This window comes from Grammomys surdaster, unplaced genomic scaffold, assembly GCF_004785775.1.
Source record: "Grammomys surdaster isolate TR1022 unplaced genomic scaffold, NIH_TR_1.0 362, whole genome shotgun sequence".
NCBI lineage: Eukaryota > Metazoa > Chordata > Mammalia > Rodentia > Muridae > Grammomys > Grammomys surdaster.
In genome coordinates, this window is record NW_021604781.1 from 5,444,347 (window position 1) to 5,456,366 (window position 12,020).

Genomic DNA, 12,020 nt, shown 5'->3' on the forward strand with positions numbered 1-12,020 from the left:
GAGAGGCCAACAACCATGCCCTGACCCCAGCTTAAATGGGGACTCTGTGGCCCTTGAGGTCCCTCATTTAGGTGTGGCCTTCCTGGAGGCAACAGCCTCCAGTTTCCCTCTGAGAACTGCAGGTAGTCCTGGGCTCAGTAGTCAAGATACTGAGGCCAGTCGGCTGAGGGGTGGAACAGAAATGAGTGGTTTCCCTCATGTTCAATGCACCTGTGAGAGCAGCCCTTGTGACTTAGGCCCCGGGGAGGGAAGGCCAGAGTGCGACTGCTCTATTCACCTCATATACACACTGGCACCATACCAAGAAATTTAATAGACATTCCTATAGTCCAGCTTTGCCAAAGCCCAACCTGAGCCACAGCATCTCTCTCCCACTCACCTTTAGGCAAGCCAGCAGGTGGGAGGTTCAAGCAGTGTCCTCCTGGGATGTCCTCCAGGGAGTTTGCAAACCTGGCCTTGGATTTGGGAGACCTGGGGTTCTCATGTGCCCCCTTCTCCCCAAAGGAGTAGCTTCCCCTGAACCCCTAGCTGGGGCCTGAGAAGATCTCATTTCGGCCCCTTTCCCACCCCACCCAGGGGCCAGCACTGGAGTACACAGTTATGGATGCACCCGTGGCCAGTGGTGCCCACTGGGGATCTGAGTGCTGTTGAGCAGCAGTGTTCTCCACCTGCCACTCCAGGGCCTCGTCAAGGGCTGTCTGCCTCCGCCTGTCTGTCGGCCCTGGCAGCTTGATACATGCTGAGGATGGAGGAGATGGTACCCATGAGGCCCACCAGCCAAGGAGGGAAGCGGCCAGCCCACAGGACACCTCGGGGCAACCAGTGCACAGCATTCGCCAGGTCAGCCAGGTTGCTGAGGAGAGTTAAAACCTCTGAGCATATCTTTGCCTCCATGGCCCTCCGCTTGCTCCTCGGCAGCTGGCTGCTGAGGGAGACAAAGAGGAGAGAGCCATTCATTGCCTGCCCCTTCCATATCCCCCAGAGAAAAAGCAAGCACAGAATGGCCTACAGCCTCAATTCCACACCTCCTCAGAATCCTTGGGCACGAAGTATAGGAAATGTGACTGTTGTCTCAACTTCACCCACCCTGCTATGGGATCCAGCCACGAAGGCTCAGCCTATAGGCCTCATTCAGACAAACCTGTTTCCCTACCTGAGAAAAGCAGGACTTCCCACCCAGAGGCTGAAGCAATGCTCTGTGAACACACACCACATGCCTAACACACACACGTGCTCACAAGCACTTCTTTAGTAGTGAGCTATCCCTGGACCTAACAGCCATCAGCGCTGTTGACTGCTGACTTTCCCTCACGTGGAGAGGTGAGGGGGGGGGGTCACTGGCCTTCATCAGACACTTTAGCTGCCTCCTCCTGACCTCCCAGCCTCACTACATGCAATTCTACCCTGATTGCATGGAGGTCCTATGAAGCTATGAGGAAGTTGTCACCCATGCTGGAGTGAGACTTTCCAATGATAACAGCTGTTTGGAGGTCACCTACACTCAGGCTCTGCTGGGTTCCACAAGTTTGAGTTGACTAAACCATACTTTAGTTTGTCATTGGTACCCTATGAGGCTTGGCAGGCATCTGTTCACAACTCTCCAGGGAAAAAGTTCCTACATCAGCCCTGCAAAGCTCGGCAGGGGCATGGATCAGAGAGGTGACCATTCTATACACCTCGCAGGAGAGGTTAGGACAAGGTACCTTGCAAAGGTGCCTGTGGGGCTCCGCAGCTTCTGTCTTAGCTTCAACATTTTCCACAGGGCCCTGCAACACAGGAGACAGGGATGCTCTGTCAGAGCAGCGTGACGAGCTGGGAGGGGTGGGGTCAGCTCCCCACAGCAGCTAAGGCAGCAAGAGCCTCTATGGCCTTCAATCCAGGGAACTCGGAGACTGGCCACTGTCCATATGTGGCCAGTCATGGGCCTGCTTGCAGCCTCCTGCATAGTGACTAGCTGTGCCTTGGAAGAAAGACTTGTCGCTTTGTGGGGCAAAGGCTGGGGTTCTGTCCTAGTTAGCTTTAATTGTCAAACTGACTCAGCCTAGAATCATCTAAGAGGAAGGCCTTGATTAAGGATCAGAATAGCCTGTGGGCATATGGGGTGTGGGGTCAGATTATTTACTAGAGAACAAAGAAGTCCTGAGTGAGGGGAGTCCTGAGTAAGTAAGCATTGTTGACAGGGGTATAGCCATGTCAAGGATTCCAGTGCCTTAGCCCCATGGGAGTGGCAATGCTTCCCAAAAGGAGGAGGTTCAAGAAATTGCAAAGGTTTCCCAGGGGGTCTGAGTACAAATGATTGACCAGTGAGTCGAAAAACTAGCCACTGCAGCTTCCTCCTCTCTCTGAGGCTGCTGCTTACAGACACTTCCTCCTAAGACTAGCTGACCCCCCACCAACCCCCGATGTGCACATAATCAGTGGAGGTTCCAGGGTACAGCAGCAGTAGGTGCCACTCCATTAGAATGCACACATCCTGCCTGACCTCAGCTTTTCTTTCCTTTCAGTAGAGATAATGGTTGGTTGGCTGGTTCTGTTTTTGAGACAGGATTTCACTCTGTAACCCTGGCTTCCCTAGCACTCACTATATAGACCAGACTCCCCACTTTTCTGTACATGTATCCAAGTCTCTGTCACTTGATGTCACAATCCTTTCCTCATTCTCTTCCCCTCCCTGGTCAGGGTTCCAGATCCAAACTCTGCAGGTGATGGCACCGGTAAGTGAGCCAGCAGGCAGTGTTTCCTTGTGCTTCTCTGCCTTGAGTCCCTGCCCTGACTTCCCTTGCCTCTTCCTGGCCCTCTGTTCTGAGTTCTGAGATGACAGGCATGGACCACCACATTTGCTTTATACAATTTCTGAGAATGAAAACCAGGGCCTCGTGCATGCTGAACCACATTCCTAGCCCAGGAGAGACCCATCTCTTAATCTAGATCCCACCAGCATGGATCGGTGTGGTCCTTCCCAGTGATAAGCAGCGGCCAGGGTACATTAAAAGCTCAGCCCAAATATCCACTCTGGAGTCTCTAAATGCTGAGAGATAGTCAGTAGTGTGCATGGAGCTCAGACAGCAAGCGTAAGGGGACCTTGGAGGTCAGCTGCGGTCAGCAAGAAAACCATACTCATGAAAGGACATAGGGATATTGTCTGAGCATGTCCGACAAGCATACATCCAAAGGCTGGAAATGAACTGGCAGAGCCAGGCATGGTGGCACAGGCCTCTTGTCCCATCCTCTTGGGGGACTGAAGCAGGAAGATCTAAATTCAAGGCCTGCCTGGAATAATAATAATATCCTGGCTCAAAATAATAAGTAAAGCGAGGAGCTGGCAAGGTGACTCAGAGGGTAAAGGCATTTGCAGCCAAGCCTGGTACCCTAAGTTTGATCCCCTGGATCCACATGGTGAAAGAAAAGAACCAGCTCCCACAAATTGTCTGACCTCCACAGATGGACCATGCATGCGAGCACACACAAAAATAAATTCTATATATATATATGCAAAAAGGCTGGGGATATAACCCTTAAAAAAAATTCAGTCCTGAGGGTACCTGGAGGTGCTCACTGGTCAGCCAGCTTAGCTAAGGTGGTGGTGAGGCCCAGAGCAGTGAGAAAGAAAGAAAGAAAGAAAGAAAGAAAGAAAGAAAGAAAGAAAGAAAGAAAGAAAGAAAGAAAGAAAGAGGAAGAAAGAAAGAAAGAAAGAAAGAAAGAAAGAAAGGAAGGAAGGAAGGAAGGAAGGAAGGAAGGAAGGAAGGAAGGAAGGAAGGAAGGAAAGGTAGAGGCTCAGCAGGCAAGGGTGCTTGCCACAAATCCTAAGGACCTGAGTTCCAACCCCAGAACCCAAACTCCACAACCGCACTCGTCCACTATGGTGCAGACATGCCCCACACACAAATGTTTAAAAGACATTTTAAATCAAATAATAAAAAATTAAACTTAGAGGCCAATGATTGAGGAATGCCATCTCAGGTTGGCCTCTGGCCTCCTCATGCTCACACGGCCTCCTCACGATCACATGGCCTCCTCATGCTCACACGGCTTCCTCATGCTCACACGCCCTCATGCACATGCAGGCATAAGAAAAGCAATGGGGAGCAAGGGAGATGGCTCCATGGTTAAGAGCATTGCCTAGAGCCATTAGGACTTTAGTTCATGACCCCAAGCTGGGTATGGTCTTGTACAGTCCAGTAATCCAAGTGCCTTAGCACTTGAGGAGCGGGGACAGGAGGGCCACTGAGGCTTGCTGGCTGCCAAACTAGCCAAAAATATAAGGTCTGGGTTCAGGCCAAGACATGCCCTCAACAGAAAAGGCAAAGAATAACAAGAGTTCCATGTCCTCCTCTGTCCTGCCCCCACAGGCACACGCACACGCGCGCGCACACACACAGCACCACCACCACATTCACACACAATCACACATAATCTATAAACTCATGTTTAATGGGACTGGAGAAAGGACTCAGTGGCTACAAGCGAGTGTACTGCCCTTGCAGAGGGCGGATTCGGTTCCCAGCATTCACGCCGGGCAGCAGGTAACCAGCCCCACAGACTCCAGCGTCCTCTTCTGGGACAGGCGCATGCGCTCATCTGCACTAAACCATCAATGTAATAAGAAATCAAATCTTTCTTTAAAAGCTTTCAAGAATAAATGCATCCATTAAGAGGGAGTGACTACGGTGAGAGAGGAAGAGAGAAGTGGGGGATCAGAAGCAAAGATACACTCTTAAGACTCTGAGGTGCCAGCTTTGAAGGAGGAGGGGGCCACAAGCAAAGGGATGTGGGCTGGCTACACAGAGACACAAGTGGATACACCGTGGAGCCTGCAGAAGGGCCTGGCCTTGCCTCATCTGGACTTTACCCTATGGAAACTGATTTCAAGCTTCTGACTAGTACTGTGAACTAACTGCTGTGTTGTTTGTTTAAATGACCCTGTTTGTATCCGACTTTTACAGCAGTTACCTTACCAGAAATAAACAGAGGGTCAAACATCAGGGGAAGGGCTGCAGACATGGACTCAGCAGCTGAGAGCTCTGGCTGCTCTTGCAGAGGACCTGGTTTTGGTTCCCAGCACCCACAGGGCAGCTCACAACTGTCTGTAATTCCAGTTCCAGGGATATGACATCCTCTTCTGGCTTCCCGTGGGGCACTGTACACACAGGGTACCCAGGCGTACATACAGACAAAACATTCCAACACAAAAGTAAAAATAATAAATATAAGGAAGGAAATTCCAATAGGTGAAGAGTTGCCAACTTTTGGGCCTCTGTTGAGGTAACACCACTTGGAGACCTCAGGTGGCCCCTCTGGCAGATTTCACTTACTTGACAACTCCAAGGAGGAGAGAGAGAGTCCAGAGGGCTGTACTCAGTGTCCACCACCGAGCAGAGTCCACCTGGAGGACCTTGGCATCGGCAGCCCAGGCAATATGCTCACATGGATAGTACATCTGGTCAGCCATGTTACTCAGGACAGACAACCATCGGATGAAGATGTCCTCCTCCTAGGAAACCAAGAGGTGAGGATGGGCCTGAAAGTCAGACCTCCCCACTACCCATTTAGGATGATCCCATTCTGGTGCCACAAGACTTCCCCGTGACCACTGTCTGTGTCCTGGTACCTGGGCAGTACAACCCACTGCTAACAGCTATGCAAGAAAAGAACTAGGCCTGGCGTCCTCTGTTCATGCTCCTTGGACAGCTCACTGGCTCTCAACTCAAGCAATGGAATCCCCTTGAGAGCTGTCAAAACCCCAAGCCTTATACCAGCCACAAACATTGCAGGAGGACTGGGATAGACACCAAAGTTTGTCATTGTTGTTACTTTTCATTTACTTATTTGTGCCTGTTGCACACATATAAACACACCCATATGGGTGCAGTACCCTCCAGGGCCAAAAGAGGGCATGGGATCCCTTGAAGCTGGAGGTAGGGGCCTTTATGAGCGACCATAAATGGGTGCTGGGAACCATATTCTGAGCCTCATGATTAAGCAATAGGCTCTCTTAACCACTGAGCCATCTGTCTGGCCCCAGAAATCTTGTTTTAAAGACAGGGTCTCATATATGCAAGGCTGGTCTCAAACTCACTCTATAGCTAAGGATGCTCTTGAACTATATGGGATGTGTGTGTGTGTGTGTGTGTGTGTGTGTGTGTGTGTGTGTGTCAAGTACTAGTAGTGGTGGTGCAAGTGCTTTTGGAGGCCAGAAAAGGGTGTGAGGTTCTCTAGAGATGGAGTTATAGACTCCTCTAACATAAGAGTGTCAGTATGGGGAGCGTGTGCGCACTCTTGTATGAGAGTACAGGTGCATGCGTCCACAGCACGTGTGTGGCGGTCGGAAGACAACCTCGGTGTCGTTAGTCCTTGTCTTCTATTTTGATTGGGGCAGAGTCTTTCTCCCCAGTCCTCTCACCAAGCTAGCTGTCCTTCATGCTTCTGGGGATTCTCCTGCCTCCATAGTACACCTCCCTGTAGAAATGCTAGCATCAGAGACATTATCTTATCGAGATTTATATGAGTCCTGGAGATTTGAACTCAGGTCCTCATACTTGTGCTGCAAGCACTTTATCCACTGAGCCATCTGCACAGCCTATACTGTTTTTGTTTGTTTGTTTGTTTTGAGACTGTCTCTCTCACAGTCCTGAAGCTCACTAAACAGGCTAGGCTGCCTGGGTAATGGTATCCCCCAAGGATTCTCCTGTCTATGCTTCTCCAGAATGGGATTACAAACACAGGTCTCCACGCACAGTTTATTTTACATGGGTTTTAGGAATCACACTCAGGTTCTCAGGATTACACAATTATTTCACCAACTGATCTATCTCCCCAGCCCAGATCTTAAACCTCAGATCCACTTGCCTCTATTTCTCAAGTGCTAGGATTACAAGTGTAGGCTACCACCCATGGTTTGGGGACTTTCAAAGTGTGTGTGTGTGTGTGTGTGTGTGTGTGTGTGTGTGTGTGTGAGAGAGAGAGAGAGAGAGGTGTGCACATGTGTGAGGGTTCAAAAGATAACTTTCAGGAGTGTTTTCTCAGTCCACCTAAACTCGGGTGATCAATTTTGTATAGTCAGCATTTTTACCTACCTACTGAGGCTGGGGCGTGGCTCAGCAGCAGAGCCCCTGCCTAGAATCCCCCAGTGAGAGGCAGTTATGTGGCTTAACAATAAAGTGCTTGAGTAACATGTTCTGTGGCCAATACTGCCATAAGAAATCAGATGACCCAGTAGGAAGCACTTTGGAGCAAGCCCTTTGAATGCCCACGGAAGCCATTGCTCCTGTTCCTCGGGAGGTTCTAGTCCCCTCTCCCTTGAGCCCCATTAACCCTGTTACCTCTGTCCCCAGGCCATACTGCTTAGTGTAGACAAACATGGCCAGGTCATCAAAGAGTCGCAAGACAGTCCTGCAATGACTGAGCTGGGCTGACACCACCAGCAAGCGCCTTCCCACTTCGGACCTGGTGGGACATTGTTCCACTAGGACCCCACCGATGAGCTGGCAGCCATACCCCAGTGTCCGGATCTGTGGGAGACCAGAAGCGGTTACCATGGTCCCAATCATGGCTGAGCTGCAATCCCCACCACCCAGCCATGGGCCCTTTAGGATGGAAGCTGGAAAGGGTTGGAAGAGTTGCTGAGGATGGTGGCTCGGGCCTATACTTCTCAGTACTTGAAAGACTAAGGCAGGAGGATCACCCCCAAGTTCAAGGCCAGCCTGGGCTACTGAGACCCTGTCTCAAAACCAGAACCAGAAAGTTCTGAGAGTCAACAAACTCCCAACCCAATCTGAAAGGTTTCTACATTTCATTTCTTTTGGTTACTGAGGCTGGGTCTCACTTTCACCTCACTCACCACATAGCTCAGCAAGTCACTGTCATTCCCCTGTCTCAGAATCCACAGGGCTGTAATAACGAGCATGAGGCACTAAACTTGGCTAAAACTGAAACCTTTCTTTCTCTCTTCCTTTTTTTAAAAGACGTAACTTTATAGTAATTTGTTAATTTGAGACAAGATCTCACATAGCCCAGGCTAACCATACACGGTGTTCATGAGTAAAATTCCTGATCCTCCTGCTTCCACCTCCCAAACTCTGGAATGAGAGGTGTACAAGCATCTGGTGTGCCAGGGACTGAAACCAAGTCCTGTATGCTACATAAGCACTCTACCAATTGGGCCAACAGCCCAGGCTTGGAAGAGGTTAAGAGCTTGACATCAAAATTCAAAAGGTATCACATCCAGATGTGGTGAGGCACACCTGTCATCCCAGCCAGTACTTGGGGAGCTGAGGCAGGACAAGAAAGTTCAAGGTCAGCCTGAGCTGTGTGGCAACCTGAAAGACCAAGAAAAGGGGAGGAGAGGGAAGAGGAAGGGAGGGAAGGAGAGGGGGAAAAAGAGTTGCCTTGGAGAGTCCCATTAGAGGGCTAGCTTGCTCACCAATGGTTGAAAAGACAGGTTCAAAGAAAACAAAACTATTCCCACTTCCTGGGCTCTCCTTTGCCCACAGGCAGGGGCACAAGGCTCTACCTGGCTTAGCCATGGCTTTAGCTGCCCTAGGAGGCAAAATAGCAATTTGCTTGGAAGACTTTAGAGGAGGCCATTCAATAGGAGATTTACAACAGGGAGACAGGCTTCGCACTCTTGTATCTTTGCTTCTTTTGTTTTGAAACAGGGTAGCATGTAACCCAGGCTGGCCTTGAACTACTGATCTTTTCCATCATGAGAGCCGAGATCACAGGCTTGTGCCAACATATCTGGTTTATGTGGTGCTGAGGACAGACCTTATGGTTTCGTCTATGCTAGGAAAGCCGTGGGCTACAGTCCCAGATCTTTTATTATTTCATTCGCTTGTCAGAACTTATTAGTTTCAAGCTGTGTGTGATGGCACACACCTGTAATCCCAGCAATTCAGGAAGCTGAGGTAGAAGGTTCTCATGTAAGACACCAGCCTGCCGAAACCGGTCCCTTTAGGACCCCCTCTCTGGCCTGTTTTCCTCATCTCTGAGTCCTGACCAAACTCCAGGTCACTCTGTCCCGCCACAGCCCCAGACTTCCTCTCACCAGGCGGTCCCGGCCCCTGTAGGACTCCAGCGCGGAAGCCAGACCGTTCAGCAGAGCCATGGCAACTCGATCGTGATGTCACCCAGGGCGGGGTCAAACTCCTTTCAGAAAGGTCCGAAGGTCCGCGCAGGCGCAACTGCCCGCCCTTTGTCCGAGTACTGTTGCCTTGTAGGCGTGCAAACCTGAACCCAGTTTGCAAATACATTGCTGCCACGTCTGTCCTCCCTGCCCACGGGCACCCAGAATGACCTTCTAAGCCTATTGCAGCCTGCTCCACGGCTGCTTAGGCAACTCCACAGGCAAAATGTTTCAAAAATTAATTCATTTCCCACGGGGGGCGGCTGAAAGAAAATCCAAGCAAAACACGTGTCAGATCCACACAAAAGGGATTTCTCCTTCACTTGTCTGCTTCACAGGCAGGCTTTATCAGCTTGTCTGTTCTGAGCATCTGTGACTGGTGTCACAAGGCATCTTGATTTTCATTTTCTTTGAAAGATGATTAGATTTTGTTTGTTTTTTTAAGGACCTCAAGTATCTTAAGCTATCCTTGAACTCACCACGTATTCAAACTGGCTTTACACTCCTTATTCAGTCTCCCAAGTGCTGAGTGACAGGCATCTGGCACAAGGCTCCAGGACATCATTAGATGCCACTTGGCTACTACAAGGCACCTTTAGAAGAAAAGTGAGCCTGGCAGGGGACAAGTGCCTTTAATCCCAGCATTCAGGGGGCAGAGGTTCTCAGTGAGTTCCAAGCCAGCCAGATATACATAGGGAGCTCCAGGCAAGCAGGATGGCGCAGTGGGTAGAGCCGCATGTAGGTCAAGCCTGAACACATGAGTTCCATCTTTGGGACTGGCATGGTCAAAGGTAAGAACTGACTTTGGGCAAGCTGTCCTCTGACCCCCATGGTTACAGTGTGGTGTGTGTGCATGGGTGTGTGTGTATGTGTATAAAAACAACTACAAAATATTCAAAGTTCTCCTCCACTCTTTTTTTTGGTTGTTGTTTTGGTTTTGGTTTTTTGAGACAGGGTTTCTCTGTTCTCAGACTCAGAGATCTACCTGCCTTTGCCTCCCAAGTGCTGGGATTAAAGGCGTGCACCACCACTGCCTGGCTTTCTACTCTTCTTTCCAGGAAGGACAAAAATTGACCAATTAAAGGTGTTTCCATATCTACCTGGACCTGGCACCAGAGGATTCACTTTAACCAGCTGTGTTTTGTTTTGCTTTGTTTTGTTCGGAGGAGGGAAGACACTAGTATTTTGAATATTTGTTTTGAAACAGGATCTTATGTAGTCCAGGCTGGACTCCAACTGAATTAATCTGTAGCCAAGACTGACCTTGGACTCCTGATCCTCCTGCCTCCATCTCAGAAGTGCTGGCATGACCAGTGTGTGCCACCAAGTCCGGCTGGTACAGTGCTGGGTTGGAACCCAGAGCTTTCTACATGCTAAGCTAATGTTCTACCTCCTGAGCCACATCCACAATGCCCCACCCTCGGTCCCAGAACAGGACTCTTGAAGTGACAAAGAAAAGTTTCTCAGGGTAGTGAGTTAGGGGTAGGCGGATAAAGGCTAGATAAAGGTTAGGCAGTAAGGCTTATTGAGTAGGAAGTTAGGGATATAGCTCAGTTGGAAAAGGAAAGACCCAACACTGAACAAAGGAATGAGTTCACTCAAGTCTAATGTGGTGAAGCAGTGAGTCTATTAAGGTTTCTTACAGGAGCAGGGTGATGCATAAATCTCTGAAAAGCTGCCCCAGACTGGAGGATGACTGGGAAAGCTGGATGCCCGGAGCTTCCTGCTTAACTGGTAGGCAGCCTAGCTATTTGGACAGTGTCCTCTCCCCATCAGCTCTTTGTGTGTGCATGTGTGTGTGCATGTGTGTGTGCATATGTGTGTGTATGTGTGCATGTGTGTGTGCATGTGTGTGTATATGTGTGTATGTGTGTGTGCATGTGTGCGTGCATATGTGTGTGTGCATTGTGTATATGTGTGTATGTGTGTGTGCATGTGTGTGCATGTGTGTGTGTATGTGCGTGTGCATGATGTGTGCTCCTGTGATCATATGCTCTCAAGACCACATGTGTGGGTGGCCTCAGAGGGCAGAAGCATTGAATCTGGAGCTAGAGTTACAGACTGCTCTGAGATGCCTGGCTGATGTAGGAGGTGAAAAACAAACTTTGGTCCTCTGGAGGAGAGATATGTGCTTAAGTAACTCCTTGGCCATCTCTTCAGCCCTTGTTTGCTTCTATAGAAGTGGTTCTCAGCCCTTCTAATACAGCTCCTCATGTTGTACGAACTCCTAACCACAACGTTCTTTGCTACTTCATAAGTGTAATTTTGCTACTGTTATAAATGATAATGTGAATATCCAATATGCAGGCTATCTGATATGGGAGCCTTGTGGGAGTCGCCACCTACAGGTTGAGAACCACGGCTTTAAAAGGTGAAGGAAGCAGGCTAGAGAGGTGGCTCAGTGGTTAAGAGCGCTGACTGCTCTTCTAGAGGTCCTGAGTTCAATTCCCAGGACCCACATCCTGACAGGCTTACAACCATCTATAATGGAATCCAGTGCCCTCATCTGGTATGTCTGAAGACAGCTATAGTGTGCTCATATAAATTAAAAAGATGAATAAAAAAATTCTCAAAAAAATTTAAAAAAAAATTTTAAAAAGTGTCTACCTCTCTCATTTAAAAAAACAAAAAGATGAAGTAAGTAAAAGATTAGCTCATTGGGAATGTGCCCTGGAAAGAAATATTGGTATCCAGGCCTGTTTCTGTCTCCCTTTGCTTCCTAGAAATCATGAAAACTCTGGCCATGATGTACTGAATCCTAAGCCCAAGCTGTAAAGCCAAGAGATTATAGACTGAAGCCTCCCAAGACCATAAACTAAAATAACTCCCTCTAATAAGTTAATTGTATTTTGTTACAGTAATGGAAAGCTAATTCTGGAAAGCTAATTTTATATATATA

At 49.1% G+C, this 12,020-nt stretch overlaps 1 protein-coding gene across 2 annotated transcripts; it reads right to left on the bottom strand.

Moving 5' to 3' along the window:
* Positions 1-283: 283 nt before the first annotated feature.
* Positions 284-9,152, bottom strand: Pex11g (peroxisomal biogenesis factor 11 gamma). 2 transcript variants are annotated; one of them, XM_028779744.1, is made up of 5 exons: positions 9,044-9,152; positions 7,320-7,508; positions 5,313-5,491; positions 1,704-1,766; positions 284-922 (listed from the first exon to the last, which is right to left on the bottom strand). In XM_028779744.1, the coding sequence occupies exons 1-5, from the start codon at positions 9,101-9,103 to the stop codon at positions 688-690; spliced, it is 726 nt and encodes a 241-aa protein (XP_028635577.1). In that variant the 5' UTR covers positions 9,104-9,152; the 3' UTR covers positions 284-687. The 2 variants fall into 2 exon arrangements, with proteins under 2 accessions (XP_028635577.1, XP_028635576.1); XM_028779743.1 differs by having other exon boundaries at positions 284-925; positions 9,044-9,132.
* Between the last annotated feature and the right edge of the window lie 2,868 nt (positions 9,153-12,020).